Below are 17840 nucleotides of genomic sequence, written 5' to 3'. Positions count from 1 at the left end.
CTCTTAGATGTATTTATTTATATGTGCTATTATTTATTTACATTTATTAGTTATTTTTTCATTGCAGTGAGAGGTCATGGAAATCCCAGATGAGGATTAGCACTCTGCTATAGCAGGTGCTGTAGAAACAAACCCAGCAACTTGCCCTGACCACTTAGATGATAGGCAGTGTCCACTCTTGTAACTACTGCATACTAGAAAAACACTTTTATTTCAATTGCAGGTACTTGGCTTTTAGCATCCTGGGGTACCCCAGAGATGAGTAACGGCATGAGGCTGAGATTCAGAGATGCCAGATGTGACCCTGAGGAAGACTACATGTTTGATGTTGTGGATTTCACTTACACCAAGACTGATAAAAAGGCTGTTTCCACCTCAGTTGAAGATGTGCGAGAAGAAGAAGGAGATAAGGAGGATTTGGATTATCAGGATTACCTGGCTTCTTTTTACTCCATCCGAAGCTCAAGGAAGGTAACAGGCGATGAAGAAAAACAAAACCTTACAGCACTGGCCTGGGAGCAGTATGAAGGCACTGATGCTGCGAGTTCTGAGGTGGCGGCTGCCTCAGGTCTGACAGCTATAAATAGTAGTGAATCCACAAGCACCTATAAGTTCTTAGAAACTCGTATCACTCCTCTTCCCCCAATCGAGGCTGAAACATTCCAGTCAAATCACACATCAGTCACAGCAGAAGAGGACTTATTTTTAGCTAGCACAAGTGATGGAAAGGCTGACTTGGAATTTGAGAATAGAAGCCAAAGCAATTATGAAATAGATCATGGTAACATGTCTGCAGGTGAGCACTTGCTGAGCAATGGGGAAGGCCAAATGGATGTTGGAGAAGAGCTTCCAACTGATGGAAAGGACAGTAAATTTCTTCCAGAAGAGCATCAAGAGGAAAGCACAGGAAGAGGAAATTATAACATTAATAGGAAAAGGAAAAGGCGAAACTCACTGGCCATTAAGTTTTACTCCATCCAAAAGATGAATGCCCTTCTAAATCATGTACGAAATAAAAATGTCTCATTTTCTGACAAGACAAGTGCACCTCATTCTGTGCATCATGCAGAGAACACATCCGATATAGACATGGTGGGAACTGGCCAGCTTTCAAATGATTATGATGATGAACTGGAAGAGGAAGAAACCAAGATGGAAGATGCCATGCATGTAGTTAACTTGACGCTTGCTTTGGATCTCATTGTAGGAGATGGGTCTAATGCATCCAGCCTCTCTGAACCCAAGCTACCCAAAGATAAACAAGCAGACGCTTTTTCTTTAGATCATACGTTAGGCAATATAAGCCCTAATTCCAGCCCTGCACTAGTGAAGAACTTACTAGAAGCATCAATGCTCAATGCTGGGAAATACTCATCTAAAATGACAAATGAGGAATGGAATTTGGTGTCTGCAAAGGGGAGTCCGGGATTAGAGGCAAATTTAGATAAATCTGTTAGTGGTAAGTTAAATCATCGTGGCAGAAATGGTACAGCATTCATAAATAAGAAGCATATGAAGAAGTATCAAGGGTTCTCACATCTAATGGGAGAAAAACATAAAGGGAGCCACATGCACCCAACTCTGAAAGGAAAGGAGAGGAACAAGAATGATACTTTGAGTACATCTGGAACCTTCATCAAGATCCGAAGGAAAAAAAAGGAATATCCAAAAATGACCCACTTGCTGAGCCCAAGGAGTAAAAAGCCCCAAAAAATCACCAATTCTGTGGCAGGGTTTGGCCGTATGCTGTTTCCAAGTGAGACCAACCACACGACACTGCCGTGTTGCACTAACATCACAGGGGCACCCAGTGAGGCCAACCATACAGTGGATCTGAGTAGAGCCAGGCATGGAGAGTTGCTAAATTACACACTCACCCCGCGGCAGCTTAAGCCATCGATCACGATTGGGCTTCCCCAAGAAAATGGAGGCTACGAGTATGTTATGGAAGGATCTTACAGCGAGGAAACATCAGGTGGTGAATACGAATACCATTATGTGAGCTTTGATGACCCATACATGACGGACCCAAAAGTGAATATCAACGAACAACGTAACCCAGACAGCATTGCTGAACATTACTTGCGTAGCAAAGGGAATGAGAGGAGATACTACATTGCAGCTAAAGAGGTCTGCTGGAACTATGCAGGATATAAAAAAAGGTTTGGCTAAATCATTTGCTTTCATTTTGCACACCATCCTGATACATACTAGCAGAATGTTGATTCACATGCTGATAAATTTAAGAACATCTATAATGTGCAATGTGATTTCTAACATTTCAGTTGCAGAACCCTAAGAATTTTCCATGGGAGGCTGGGACCCCCCTAGAATGTCATAGAGAGAGATTACTATAGTCAAGAGCAACACAACTAAGAAGTCCTCTTCCCCGTCCCCCCTCCCCTTTTTTTTTCTTAACCCACTTTTGCAGATTCACTAGAGACATTCTTCAAAACAGAAGTTGAAAAACCCACTGTAAGAGGTCAAGAGGGAAACTTCCAGTTAGTTTTGTTTTACTTGAATGACCTGTTTTACTTCCTCCTTGAGTTCTTGGATTCTGTAGTAGAGACAGGATAGAGACCTCCTTGTACAAAGTCTTTCCAGGAATTTAATGGACTGACTGACCTAATATAGACAAGATCTTCTTATAGACAGGATGAAATCACAGTTTCTAGTGCTAGCAAGAAGTGGCTCTGGTGTCTCAGTTCTCTATTGTAAAATGGGATAGCACTTTCCAACTTCACAAGGCTGCAGTACTGAAAAATATATGAAAGATGCAAAGTGATTAACCACACTGGTGACTGCCTTATACTTAAAGTAAAAATAAAGCTGCATGAATTATTGCATTGTTGTTCCTACTGTTTAGAGAAATCAGAAGGTGACTGGATCACAAACCCTAACGTTGAGGGGGTTTCTTACATTTTGACAGGGAAGACTGGCCACTATGCCACAGCAAAGAGTGTATGTGACTTGAGAGAAACTTTATACTAAAAATTCACTATCTTAATTCATACAAATTAGGATCAGTGCTCACCCTGCAATGTGTAGAATTCCTAGTCACTTTTCATCAAAAAGCTGAACTTTGTGGCCCTTGAAATGAACAAGACGAAAACTGCCACAACTTCAGGTTTTTATCAAAAGCAGCAAAAACAGGAGCAAGAAAATTTTCATTATACAAAATTCAGCTCCAAACATATATTATTTCTCAAATTGAATTTCCATTTTATTTGATTGATAATTTTAAGTATTCTCCAGGTTTTACTCCTGCCTCATCTCAGTCCGTATAAATGGCAGTTGCAAAAACGGCAGAAACCACGGTTTCTTTGTGCACTTGCAAAATAAAGAAATGCTTATGCTCAGAGATCTCCCCAGTGAGGTTCATCCTCAGCTGGTGTGAGGTGCATAATTCCAGTAAAATTAACGAGCCCATGGCATATACTGTCTCAGTGCGTTGAAGAGCTGAAAACCAGCCTTTCTTCCTACTAGATGACTTCAGTTAAGTTTCCAGTTCTTGCAGAATGGATAATGAGGCACAGTTTATACGGAATGAGAATATGTTTTATCAGAATAGTAGCATTTTGGTCCTTCTGTTTAAGATCTGAAGAATGGTTCGAATGCCTAAAAGCTTATTTTTTTCTTACCACCTCTGTGTTGCAAAACACAGATACAATCAAAAGTAAAATGTGTTTCTGTTAGCTTTCCAGAGAAGGTACATGTGTGAGAGACAGTAGGGTATGGGTGGTAGGCTCACTACACTCTGAGCTAAGCTCTGATTCAGGTTATTAAGGCTAATGGTAAAAAACGAAAATAGAGCTCAGGTGGGTTTTCAGAGACTAGTTGGAGATTTTCACTCATACCTGACCAACTCTTTGAAGGATCACATATACAACTGTAGAACTAGAATTGCTTAAACATTGCAAGTCACGATTTTCAGAATCATCTGACATTTTTGTGTGTGTTTATTCTTTATATTTTACAATGTTCCTGCTGTATGAGTTCTCAGATTTCATCAAAGCTATTATTTCTGATTCACTGTGAGGGTTTTTAATTGGGGATTTCCTTTCAGTACAATGATGAATGACAAAACCTGTAAAGATGGCACCACACATAAGGTGATTTTCCAAAGCTATACAGACAGTACCTTTACGACTCTTCAGGATGAAGACGAATATAAAGAACACCTTGGCATCCTGGGGCCAGTTATCCGGGCTGAAGTGGACGATGTTATCCTAGTAGGTCAATGTTTTGAATATGTGTGCAGGATAAGATTCTTACAGCAATCTTACAATGTGACATAGAATGGGTCTAAAAATACCACAAATTTTTAAAAGATCATGATGCGGAAAGAGTTTTCAAAGCTAGAAATTGCAGTGTGGATATACAAGCACAGTGATGTGTTTCCTTGAAACACATTCTTTTTCTGTCCTATCCACAGTAAATTCACTTCTGTTTTTCTTTCTTATGTTTCCCAACATTAAATACTGGCTTATCAGTCTCATGTAAAATGAGATTTAAGTTTAACATTAAAAACAAAAAAAAGTTTTTTAAACCCAGATTGCACTGAAAATATTACTTTTTATATATTAAGGGAGATTTTTAATTTTTTTAAAAGAAATTAGTAAATTTGTATTTGAGATGAATATGTATATTTGTCCAAAAAGTGTATTTTCCTCTGAAAACTTTTGCTGTAAATGGGTTGGTTAGCTCCAATACAAACAACAAGGACGGAGAGGAACTGTGATACAGTGGTATATTTGCATTAGGAAGCACACTGCTGTAGAGCCTCCCTTCTCTCATCCTTCTTCATCCAGTCTTCCAACACACAGGGATGGTCTTAGATGGGGAGAGTAAATCTCACTGCTTTCTGCTTATTTCAGTAGGAGTACTGAACACATTGTACAGGAACACATTGAGCTACATTTAAAAACATGAGTAAGAGAAGAAAGAGGCTATTTTAGCTTGGGAGCGTCATTCTCTAAGGAGAGGTAAATATGTAATCTCCCTATCCTCGTGCTTCTGCGGGACAGGTGAGAAGCACTAATTTCGGTGAGAGCGATACATACACAGGTCTAGTGTTACTGTTTTGTGCCCTTCAGTACGACTGCGTAGCGAAGCGTAAGAGGTAGAAACTCCCCATCTCCCTGCTTGCTGTAACCAAGCACATCCAGGTGTGAAGGGCAGCAGTAAAAGTCCTAGGAACCTAGGCTCAGTGGAAGACAGAGTTAGACTCATGCTTTCTACTTTTTAATTAACTACCTGCATCAAAGAGGGTGACTGCGTGGAGATGTCAAAAGCTAGCCCTGCCAGCTTTGCCATGCACAAGGTAGCCTGTAATCATTATACAAATCTTGACCCTGGTTTGAGGTCATGGGGATGTATTGTGTGGGGACTTTGGTTGAGGCCTGAATTTGCTGAGCAGAATCTATTTCTTCTTCTTTTCTTTTTTTTTTTTTTTTTTAGGTTCATTTTAAGAATCTGGCATCCAGACCATATTCCCTCCATGCTCATGGACTGCTCTATGAAAAGTCCTCTGAGGGAAGCATTTACGATGATGATTCTACTGCTTGGTTTAAGGAAGATGACAAAGTTCAGCCAAATAACAGTTATATATATGTATGGTATGCAAACAGGCGATCGGGACCTGTGCAGTCAGGAGCAGCTTGTCGGTCCTGGATCTACTACTCCGATTTAAATCTGGTAAGGAAATCAAAATAGAAGTGGTAGTGTTGCCAGGGTTGATCAAAGAATCACAGAAACATTTATGTTGGAAGGGATCACTAGAGATCATCTAGTCCGCCCCTCCCAACTCAAGCAGGGTTAGCTAGAGTAGGTTGTCCAGGACCGTGTCCAGTCAGGTTTTGAGTATCTCCAAATGACGTTACTGTATGGCTGTAGAAATGTAAGCTGCAGAACATGTTTTGGATAGCTGTCCTTTATTTTGGGCCTGATGCTCCCATCTGACATTTAATCTCTTACACTCAGTTAAAAGAGGATATAAGCTGTGGAAGAATTCAGCTGGGGAACTCTTTGGTAGACTGAGCAGGGGAAAGTAAAGATACAAGGCAATGGCAATTCTCGCCTCTGCTTTAAATTTTTAGGGCCTGATGCATTTATATAGAATGCTATGGGGTTTTTTGACATCTTTTGGGAAATCCACTTTTACATCTAATATGAGTTTATTACCTTCTAGGAGAAAGATATTCACTCTGGTTTGATTGGGCCAATACTAATCTGTCAAAAAGGAACCTTCAGTAAGTCAAACAACAGCAGAACATCGACCCGAGACTTTTTCTTGCTTTTTATGGTCTTTGATGAAGAGAAAAGCTGGTACTTTGACAAACGTTCTAGAAGGCCTTGTACTGAGGAGACCCAAGAAATGCAGCAATGCCACAAATTCTATGGTACTTATTTCATTTTGCCAAGTATTGGGTTTATTGGGATAGAGAGGAAGGTGTTGGGGGAGGTATCTCAGCTCACAGTGCCTTTGAACATGCATAAATCCTACCCGTCAATTATGTGAATGTTTTTTTGTTGTTCTCCATTGTACCCATAATAGTTATAGTTTTATATGTAAAGATTAGCATTGACTGGAAATTTGTTATTAAAATGAAGAAAGGACATATTAGACTGAAACTTTCAACAGAAAACTTTTCTCTCACGTTCACATACATCTACCTCCCCATATTTAAAAAAAAAAAAAAAAAAGAAAACCAAAAAACCCTCTTTTCAGTAAGAAGCTAATACCCTGAAAACTTTTTGCAAGAAATTTAAAAATATTGTAATAATTTGTCAAATCAACTACTTCTACTGAGGAACTCGAAGCAGCTGTAGGACAGCCCTTCATATACCTCTCTGTGGATACAGAGGTTTTAGTCACGTAGAGTTAAGTAAGTAGCTGACTGTTCAAAGGTAACCTTTTTTTCCTCTTTGAAATAATGGTCAGTAACAAAACTCTGTGTTTCTGTCTCTGAAAATCTGATGCTTGTATGCTGTAAGTGATCATGTTTGAAAACAGCACGTTGAGAAGTGGAATCTGCCTTTTGAAAATGTGGTCTATAATGTGGTCTATAAAATCAGTTATTAATTGAAGGTGTCAGTTGTGACTGTACAGCTGTGGAAATGTAAGCTGCAGAACACGTTTTGGATGGCTGTTCTTTCTTTTGGGCCTGATGTTCCCATCTGACATTTAATTTCTTCACCTCCTTGTTCTCCTGGCCACCATGTGTTACAAGCAAACTCTGGTAACGTCCCTGGATTTTCTGAATTGATGTACGTAAAGTGTGTAGCACTTTGAATTGGAAAAAGTGGTGTTTTTCCCAAATGCATTACTTCATTAAATATTTTAGTCATTTTAATAACTACATTCTAGCACTTTGAGACCTGTTTTGTGAGTGGTTTTCCTTACTAACAATCTTTTTTTTTTCAGCCATTAATGGGATTACCTACAATTTACAAGGCTTGAGGATGTATGAAGGTGAACGGGTCCGATGGCATTTGCTGAATATGGGTGGGCCAAAAGACATTCATGTTGTTCATTTTCATGGACAGACCTTCATAGAACAAGGAGAGCCAAAGCATCAGCTCGGTACATACGCACTCCTTCCAGGTAAGTATCAGAGCAGAGTAAGTTCTAAGGGGTGACTATTGCAGTCTGTTGTCATCATACCAATGTAACGGTGAACAGAAGTTGGCTTTGGGCACAGTAAGAAAGAGATTGAGAGCACTGACAGTTCATTTGCCTATGATGGTCAGAAGGAAAATCATCACTTCGCACCTCACTTAACACTGTGGGAGGGGGGAAATAAAGATAACATTGCTGTCCTCTAAAACTGGAAATATAAGTAAAGTTACAGACAAAACTTAAGTGCTTGGACAAATGTCTTCCTCTCAGATGAGAAGGGATATATACGGAAAATGAATAGCAGTATGGTCTGCAGCACTGCCTTCTGTTTTGCGCTTTCCTTGCCACTCGCCGGCTATGTGAGCAGGTTTCTCTCCTTTATTGCATCTCTCTTCCTATCTCCAAAGTAGGTCATAGTGCTGGGCTTGGCTTTGGAAGGTGCTCAAGAGTAAAGGTCAGTATTGGAAAAAGGAAGTCAGTAGGATAGTGTCAGCCACCAATTCCTCGTGAAATGACACACGTACAATAGCGCAGCAATCCTGTTCGTGCATCCCCAGGCTTCAGTGCCACTGAAGCCTCACTGACGTTTGCTGGGAAAGACTATTGGTATCTGGCTCAGTGTGGTGAGGGTTTCTTTTTATAATGTCAAGATGAGTGTGATACAGAAGAGAGAAAACAAATGCGAGCCCTTGGAGAATTCTTATGAGAGAAGGTAAATAAGCTAATAGCATTCATTAGGCCACTGGATATACTCCTTTGCCCATCACTGTCAGCAGTCTGAGTGTGCAATAACAGCACTTATGAAGCCTGTATTGCCAGCTACAAGTGTTTAAAAAAAAAACCACAACACCCCAGTGAACAAGGAGATCAAAATAACAGGACTGGCTTGGAATAACAGGAGTTTATTTTAGTGAATATTAGGTGGCTTATTCACAATTTAAGCTTTTTAAGGTAATGTTTTTCACTACGACATCTTCATATGTTTTTGTTTAAATGGGAACCAGAATTATCATGTCTGCACTAACTAGGAATATAAGAAAAGCAACAAAGCATGTACTGTGCTTTCTAAGAAGTGCAGCAAACAGCCTAAACCATATCTGCTTCCTGCTCAATCCTTGGCCCTCCTGGGGCATGCAGAAAGTGAGGGGAGGGCCCATACATCTGATTTTCCCACATCTACTTTTGGCTTCTTTACATCCATCCTTTACATTACTTGACCAACACCCTGGGGCAGCAGGAGTAAGAACTATAATCAGCACCACAGAATTAATACCCCTATATTATGTAATAAACTTAATAACACTGTTCATCACATGGTTCGGCACTGTATTTAACGTGCAGATATCTGTTGTTACATATTGTTACATACAGGCATCCAAGGTTTTGTACTTTGCACCAGCAGCAAAGGTTAGGTTTTGATCTGGTCACTTAATTCCGATCTCAGTCTCCAGCTGGAACTTGCTTGCTAAGAAAAAGATGATTGAGATGGTGGTAGTTATTGCTTTCTCTGCAATGTATAGCAGGTTATTTATTTTTTCTGGATTAAGTAATAGGATGATCTTTGGTTTAACATCCAGCCTTGCTAACATCAACCTTATAATGCTAACATTTCTGATATGTTTCTCCTCCATTTTTTTCAAGGCTCATTTAGGACAATGGAAATGAAACCGCAGAGACCTGGCTGGTGGCTTTTAGTTATTGCTTTCTCTGCAATGTATAGCAGGTTATTTATTTTTTCTGGATTAAGTAATAGGATGATCTTTGGTTTAACATCCAGCCTTGCTAACATCAACCTTATAATGCTAACATTTCTGATATGTTTCTCCTCCATTTTTTTCAAGGCTCATTTAGGACAATGGAAATGAAACCGCAGAGACCTGGCTGGTGGCTTTTAGACACTGAAGTGGGGGAATATCTAGGAATGCAGGCATCCTATTTGGTTATAGAGAAAGGTACTGAACTAAGGTGATTTTTGGCTGGGGGAGTCAAGCTATAAAGTAATCTCTAGCCTTTCAGGATCACTAAAAATAAATTTGGGAGGTTGTTCTGCAAAAACCCAATGCAGATTCTCTGTGCTTTCAAGGAGGAGGTGGAGTTGTTACTGTAAATTTATTCTAGAAGAAAAAATGTTTAGCCTCTAGCATACTAGCTTTGAATTATTTAGCATACTAGCTTTATTCCTGTAGCATACTAGCTTTGAATTTGAGGTTTCCTCACAGTGACCAGTGGATTAATCTGCTGAGAGAAATTGCAGAGATTAACTTGGCCCTCTCTGGGAAGAGAGTGATGATGTTACAGTATTACTAAGAATTGTTCTGAATGATGTTGTCTTAGAATATTCCACCAGAATATATATTGGAATAGCCCTCCTTTTCTTTAACAACAAACTTACTGTGCTCTTTTTAGAGTGCAGGATTCCAATGGGTCTAGCAAGTGGAGTTATACTCGATTCGCAAATCAACGCTTCAGATCACATAGGTGAGTTCATGTACTTGAAAAGGTCCAGGCATGCTCCTGAATATCCCCAGCAAAGTATTGCAGTTCCATATTCTTTTGGCATCTCATGATACGTCTTACAAGATCAGTTCAGCAGTGAATCAACTGTCAGGTTAAAAAGCTCTCGAGTGCTGCAAGCAGAGACTGGGAGCTGTACTAGGTAATCCTCATCATTGTATTTTAACAGTATCACAGGTCTACTGTCAGTATCACAAGCCTGAGAGTCAGGGAGTCCTCTGTCTATGGCCTGCTGGATGACCTGGAACAAATCCAGCTTTATCTTTTTTGTCCTTTGGGTTCCTTGCTTGAAAATCAACAGCAAGTGTTCAAAAAGCTTTTGAGATTTGCATGTGGTATGAGTTGTGAAAGGACTAAGTGTATCTGTTACGAAAGATTTGGGAACCTGGCATCCAGAGCAATGACAGAGTCTTTAATTTATCAAGTTTGTTCCTGGTATAGAAGTGGGATCATTTGATAGAGAAATTGATAGACAGTGGCAAATCAAGGTATACAGGTTACACACGCATGCAGGAACACACATCCTTTCCCTTGAAATAACAAATAAATTACTTATTTTGGAAAACTGATTTTTATGTGGATTTAATTTTCTTTCTTCATTTCCCACCACAGTGTTATGAAGGCTTGAAAGCTGTGTTGTCATATATATTTTGTATCAATTGTTAACATGGAAACCTACTTATGCAGAGGGAAGCTCTCTGCCATGAATGTAGAGCACATTTTGTGTCTGATCCCGCTGGCGGCCAAAACTTGTTTAGCAAACTCTAGACCCTGGTTCCAAATCAGTAGACAGTACATTACATAAAAGGCTGTTATTTTTAAAGTCATTCTGCCAACTATAAAACCTTGCAGGGTAAAAGCCGACTTTCAGTTGCTGACCATGTCCAGATTATCCTAGATGATGGTTTTAGAGTCTATTGGTTGGGTTTTTTTCCCAAGACAAGACAGATCGGAAAAGAACTGAAGCACTCAACATCAGTAGCTAGTTACAGCCTCCACTTTTTTTCAGTACCTCTCTTTAAATTCTTGCTTTATTCATATTTTCTGTCTAGACTATTGGGAACCTAAATTAGCCCGATTAGACAATTCTGGAACATACAATGCTTGGAGCACTACAATGGAAAAAGAACAACTCCCTTGGATCCAGGTATGGTTGGTACAACATGTGCTTGACCATCACTGAGCCTGGGTATGGCCATACGATCCCGTGTTGTGATTTTCCTGCAACTTGTTTTAAAAGGTCAAGCTGCTCTTGTTCTTGCTGAGAAGACTGCTGGGGAAAACTAAAAAGAGGCAGCAAGTTTGACTGATGATACCATAAACTGTCCACCTCCCCTGGAGTAACCCAGTCTCTACTGCTATTGAGGCCCATTGACTGGACAGTTACCCTCACAATTTAGACTGTAACTGTTTTGTAGGCAAATGGAGTCGTTTTTTCCGTTACTTTTTTTTTTCCTCCATCTACCTAACAGTATATATTTACATTTATGTACGTATGTTTGGGTGATCATTTAAAGTGTAATACTCTCAAACATTACTTCAGATAGTTTTGTGTGTGTTTGTTTTGGATGCTTCTGTGTCCAACTTGACATAGCACAGTGGGGCTTCACAAGGAAATTAAGCTTATAGTTATGGCTTCAAGCACTATATCATTCAGTCATCTCACTTCTTCCGTCTTCTTCTTCCATCCCAATCACTTTTGCACCAGATAGCCAATTTGCACCCAAGTTTAGGGAAGATAGTTGATTTCTTACAAATCTCATTAAAATTGGCAGTTGGGGAAAAGACAGACTCAAACTAGTGTTGCAGCGTGAGTTCAACAGGTGGCTGTTACGTTTGGCTTGCTAACATGTGACATGCTAGCAAGTTAGCGAAGGTGGAGTAGGGGGAGAAGGTTGGGGGATCTGCTGTGGAACTGGAAATAATGTTGGGAAGAGAAAGATAGGGGACATGGTAGTGAGAAGCTGAGGCTAGTGCAGTAAAGCATGGAGAGATGTGGAGGGCGTATCCCGAAGAATGAGTTTCACTGCTGATAGGAACATCTTGCTGATTTGATTTTATGTGCTAAGTTTTTGGATCTAATTTTTTTTTCAGCACTTTAGAATGTCATATGCCTCTTCTCAGCCTGGGTATCCAAAAGTAGAGGCAGCTTATGAAAACATGAGCCTTGAATTTCTCCATATTCCTTTTGCCTACCTGTAAAATGAGGATAGCAGAGTTCTGCCTAGCATGGGGAGACAGATATTTTTGAGGTGTCTTTGTGGTGCTGTGCTGAACACTGTAAAATGGCCTCTGAAATTAAATGCACGCACAAATAAATAGACAAACGAAATGAGAGAGACAGCATTAATTTGGACTCCGGCATCTGCTTGTATTCCTCCTGAGAGTGTTAGTGTTGTGGGTTTTAAAATGCAGGGCTCAAAGCTATTGTGTAGCTGCAAAAGAATGAAACGGATTTCACTGTGCATTATTGGTTTTATAAACACTGTTTGCTGTTCCTAGGTGGACTTTCAAAGACAAGTTCTGTTAACTGGGATACAGACGCAGGGAGCTAAGGAGTTTTTAAAGTCCTTGTACATCGAGAAGTTCTTTATTGTTTACAGCAAAGACAAACGGAAGTGGACCACCTTCAAAGGAGACAGCTCTTCAGCACAAAAGGTCTGTACATGCCACAGGGGTTGTGACAACCTAGGTAGCATCACTGGATGATGCAATGAGGTGACAGTTGTATGTTAAGAGATAGTGGGGAAAAAATGATGGCCTTTAGAGACTTAATAATACAGCTTGAGGCCCCCAAGGGCATTTACCAATCTAATCAGATTCAGACCAGAAGACAAATTATAAGGTGAGGAACCTCCTAAACTGGGGTTTATATTGGCCCTGTGACCTTGACTGTATAGAGTCTGGCTTTCTCACAAGCATCTTTACCTACTTTTACTTCCTAAGCCCATGTCAGCTTCTTGATGCAAGCAGGAAGCTGAACTAAAAATCGGGCCCTACCTCATTCGGGACTAGATCCTCCTTCCTCTCCCTCCCTTCCTGTTGTCACAACAGTTGAATGTTAAACTGAATTGCCTGCAGAAAACCTGTGTAATAAGTGTGGCCATACCCTGCAAGAGGTTAATTTATGCCCAGCCACTCCAGCCCTACCAGTTACAGCTCCCTTCAGTTGACCCTGAGGTTGGTACAACTGAGGTGGTACAACTCCCGAATCAAAAACCTGTTGTCTCTTACCTCCCCTTTTGCCTCCTTACTAATGTCTTCTTACAGACTTATGTAGTCCATAGAAATGGGTTGCTTATTTGAACTGAGGCCTTCGGGCACTTCCAAATATACTAAGATGGGACCATGAAATATTTCAAGTTGCCCTGCAGCATAGGGTGCTCCATCACAGTGGATGGGGGCTAATGGTGTAAAAAAGACTACTTTTGTAAAAGAGTGGGTTTTCAGCATCCAACCTTGTGTTTACATTAAATTAACTCCATGTGGATTTTTTTTTCCTTTTTTTTCTAAATAGATTTTTGAAGGTAATTCCGATGCCTATGGGGTAAAAGAGAACATCATTGATCCCCCTATTATTGCTAGGTACATCAGAGTCTACCCAACGGAGGCCTACAACAGGCCTGCTCTTCGCATGGAGCTCCTGGGCTGTGAAGTAGATGGTAAGAATGGGTTGTCTGCTGGTCCTTCCTTTCTGGCAAAATTTTTACCTGATACATTAAATGAAGCCAAAATTGTGGGTGTTCTCAATTCCAACACTGTTGCTTAGGCTACGGCTACTTGGATGAACTGGAGATAACATGGTGCTTCTCTTAACAGGTTGCTCTTTGCCACTTGGAATGGAAAATGAAGAGATCAAGAACACCCAGATAACAGCCTCGTCTGTTAAGACATCCTGGTTTAACACATGGGACCCTTCACTTGCTCGTCTCAATCAGAAAGGAAGAATAAATGCCTGGCGAGCCAAGGTAACAAGTGAAAAATAGGGACGACAGCAAGACAGCTGCCGTTAATAAATTTATGCTGCCTGTGTGCTCATGCGCTTCCTGCACGCTGTGTCCAGTGCCAAGCACGATAGGGCTACTCACAGCTCTTTAGCCATCCTTTGGGAAGAAGCCCATTCAGCTCTTCCAGTAGAAAACTTGTTGAACTTCCGGCAACATCAATGAGATCGTATTTTGAGAGATGGATGGTGTCCTCTGGGCCAGAGCCTGCAGCACTTCCCTGCAGAAATAGCCCTTTTAATTTCAGGAGATTAATACCAGTTGACTATTTGGCTCCAAGGGGTTAAAGAAAACCTTTCTGGGTTGGTTTATAGGCAGTGCAGCTTAATGGATAATGGGCCTGGATGACCTTCAGCAAGGCATGTGAGCTTCTGTGTCTTCAAAATGGAGCTGCATTTCTTTACAAAGCACCTTGAGATTTGCTGGAAGCTACTGTTTTGTATAAGCATTTGGTATTTGTATTATGTATTGCATGTTAATACATGAGATAAATCTATGTTATTTTTCATTATGTATTGAAAATTAATGTGGAAATCTTAAGACACCAAATACACCATCTGCAGAGAAGAAATTAATTGGATGGACCACCAAGAATGCTTGTGACTTTTGCCTCAGCTTTACTCTTCTGCAGTTCTTTGATACAGTTTTGGTACATTTTGATGCAGTTTTAACTATCTTTAAAGAGGATTTTTCACTTAAGCAAATAAAGACATAGACGTGTTTGCTAATAGACAACCCTTTTTATCAATTGTAGTTGAACAACAACCAACAGTGGCTGCAAATTGATCTCCTCACAATTAAGAAGATAACTGCTATTGCTACCCAGGGGGTCAAGTCCATATATACTGAAAGCTTTGTGAAAACCTATGTTATCCTATACAGCGACCAAGGCTCAGAGTGGAAATCCTATACAGATGGTTCAAGCTCAGTGGCAAAGGTATCATTCTCAGCTCAGACAATTGTATCATCACTTGGTTTTAGACACTGAGCACAGTCAAGGCCCAAAGGCAGAATACCCAGCCAGAGTTATTCTCACAGGATTTTAAAATGCTAGGGAGCTGGGGTTACTACAGATAATGTCATAATATCCATCTGATTTTGATCATAGTACTAAACAGTAATAAAAGGAAAGAACTCCAAATCCGTAGAGAATGCAGTCAACATTGTGATAAAAGGAGCTGATGCTATTTGTAAAGGAGGACATTTAATTTGAATGAACAATGGATTTCCCAGGGCCTCTTTTCAGCTTTTTTTTTCTGCCTTGATTTTGTAGTGAAATTAATGTCAGTGAGTAGTTTTGCTGTTCCAGAGCCGGAGAGCTCCAGATACCCACAGAGCGGACACAGTACTTTATATTGTTGCCCATATCACCTTACACCAACCTAACCCACAAGGGCTATTAGCAGAGGTAAAATAAGGGAAGTTTCTTTTTTTAGTCCATCCAAATTAGAATGGCAAATTTCATGGTGTGGATGGAAACAGAGGCTGTTTAGTTCCTTCAGACTCAGATATTGCTGGCCTGAACTAGCTTTGACCCAGCGTTTTAGGAAGAGACTGGATGTGATCTTATGTAAAATTAGAAATGAGCCAGTCCATCTACCCTGGATGGCTAATGCAACAGCTTGGAACCATTTTAAAAAGAAAAAGCAGGGTTTTTTTAAGTGCTGCCTTTTACCTAATTGTGCGTTTGTGTATTTGCAGGTTTTCTCGGGTAATGAAGACAACAACGGGCATGTCAAACATTTCTTTAATCCACCCATCCTGTCCAGGTTTATCCGCATTGTTCCAAGAACATGGTATCATGGTATTGCCCTTCGGGTAGAACTCTATGGCTGTGATTTTGGCGGGGGTCTGGCTGTGAAAAGGACTGACAGGTCTGGGAGCTCTTAACCTTTCAGCTATTGTCATGCAGAACAACAATTTTTTTAAAAACCCTTAAAACAATCATACTTAGTAGTTTGGATGTGTGCTTCCTCAAAGGACCTTTATGTTTTGCCAGCAAGAACTGAGAGAGATTTCTCTGGCAGATGTTTCATTACTACAAATACACACTTTAGAAAACAGCTGCTTTTTTCTGGGAAGAAATAGCAGCCCCTTCTGATTTGTATATCACTTCTTCATTCTAATCAGTACTCTGTCTTACTTTCTACTTAATTTTAAGTTCTAAATCCCTGGAGATGGAGACTCTGGCCTTAATCCTGAGCCCTGATTATCTCCATTTGGTAATGCTTCTGCGGCACAGAGGAGGAATAGAAAGCTACAGGTGGATGTTCTCCAGGCGTAGGGCTGAGAGGGAAAACCAATGCAGATACGGAGCTGTGGTGCTGCATTCCAGCGATGCCTCAGTAAGAAATGATTGTAGGGGTGGCCTCACCTCTATATGTCTTTATACTATGACAAAGGTAGAACGCATCCCAGCATCGAGACGTATGCAACCACTTCTCGGAGAATGTGGGTTTGCATTATTGATTCGGTTCTTACATACCCAGCACACCAGAAATGCTCTGGATTTCACGTAACAATTCATCTTCAGTGCCCTGGCAAGGGGAGGGGGGGTCAGCAATACCTTTCTCTCCCAGAAATGAGGAGGGAAGTGATTCAACCTGGATTATGGTAGGTCATGGAATAGCAACAGTAGAACCAAAGTGAGAATCCAGAATTCCTGGCATTCAGTCCCATACAAACTTTTAGACTATGGGGAGGAGGAGCTCCCTCAAACAGGAAGATACTGAGAACCGTAGCTGTTCAGTGAGCATACAACCTGGTGGTGGCAGAGGAGGGTTAGATGAAACTGGGTAACAGAAACATCTGTATCTTCTTTACCATTTAGCTCTGACAGGGTTTTCATTAATGGAACTACTCTTGTGCATAGAGCATACGTGGATTTTTCCCAGGATGACTTTATCTAGTGAAAATATACACACACACAGTCCATGAACTATTATTCCAGCAGACTTTTAGCTAAGCTTTCAGCAGTCTTTGGCTTCTATCCTGTAAATTGTTTAATTGCAGAACTTCCACTTATCACACTAGGTACCCTTCAGCAAGGTGGATTTTTCAAAGTAGTTTATCTCTGAACCTTGTATGGTGTTGTCCAAGTTATTTCAGTGGTTTTTCAATTCTCGCATGTTACGGACCATGCATTTCAAAATGAAGGTATAGAACAGGAGTGAAAAAAAGTATAAAAACTAAACATATATTTTCTTTCGTTTTTGTTTTTTTACTATGTCACAAACTGTTGTCATTTTTTGCTGGAAAATAAAGATAATATTGTAGCATGAAAAACAAACATTTTATTTTGTATATTTGCCTTGACAGTAGTACCTCTTTGGCAATAATTAGTGAAATTTTGCATCACGAAAGTAAAATTTTCAGCTTGATGGGAATTTTCAGTGCTAATTAGAATTAATTTCAAATCGTGAAACTGTATTAATAATTGCTTCATCTTAAAGATCAGTTTCTTAATATTTTGTGATGGTGCTTAATTTATTTTTGTTTGATACATGCATGAAATTGCAGTACAAGCCACATTCACTAAAAAAAGAAAAGATGTAAACTTTGGAGTTAGGTTTTACCCTAGAAAACAGATAATAAATACTCGCTAACTTCAGCTGAACCACGGTTTTGTGCGGTAAGTGCTAAACAGTTTATGTTTAAGAAGGCCATGATCTTAAAGCTTCTACATAAGTAATTCCACAAAA

At 40.1% G+C, this 17840-nt stretch overlaps 1 protein-coding gene across 1 annotated transcript in view; it reads left to right on the top strand.

Annotated features, from left to right (window-relative positions):
• Positions 1–16165, top strand: part of F5 (coagulation factor V (proaccelerin, labile factor)) — a 34455-nt gene extending 18290 nt beyond the window's left edge. Inside the window, exons 13-25 of the mRNA XM_009584926.1 lie at positions 224–2162; positions 4067–4232; positions 5461–5697; positions 6191–6401; positions 7427–7606; positions 9463–9573; positions 10028–10099; positions 11188–11282; positions 12638–12793; positions 13653–13797; positions 13955–14103; positions 14894–15076; positions 15841–16165. Of these exons, the coding sequence (XP_009583221.1) occupies positions 224–2162; positions 4067–4232; positions 5461–5697; positions 6191–6401; positions 7427–7606; positions 9463–9573; positions 10028–10099; positions 11188–11282; positions 12638–12793; positions 13653–13797; positions 13955–14103; positions 14894–15076; positions 15841–16029 (3833 nt within the window). The 3' untranslated portion in view covers positions 16030–16165. The remainder of the gene's footprint in view (positions 1–223; positions 2163–4066; positions 4233–5460; positions 5698–6190; positions 6402–7426; positions 7607–9462; positions 9574–10027; positions 10100–11187; positions 11283–12637; positions 12794–13652; positions 13798–13954; positions 14104–14893; positions 15077–15840) is intronic.
• Positions 16166–17840: the final 1675 nt, after the last annotated feature.

This window comes from Fulmarus glacialis, unplaced genomic scaffold, assembly GCF_000690835.1.
Source record: "Fulmarus glacialis isolate BGI_N327 unplaced genomic scaffold, ASM69083v1 scaffold6659, whole genome shotgun sequence".
Classification (NCBI taxonomy): Eukaryota; Metazoa; Chordata; class Aves; order Procellariiformes; family Procellariidae; genus Fulmarus; species Fulmarus glacialis.
The sequence above is the reverse complement of the archived record's forward strand: the minus strand, read 5'-3'. Positions and strand labels throughout refer to the sequence as shown.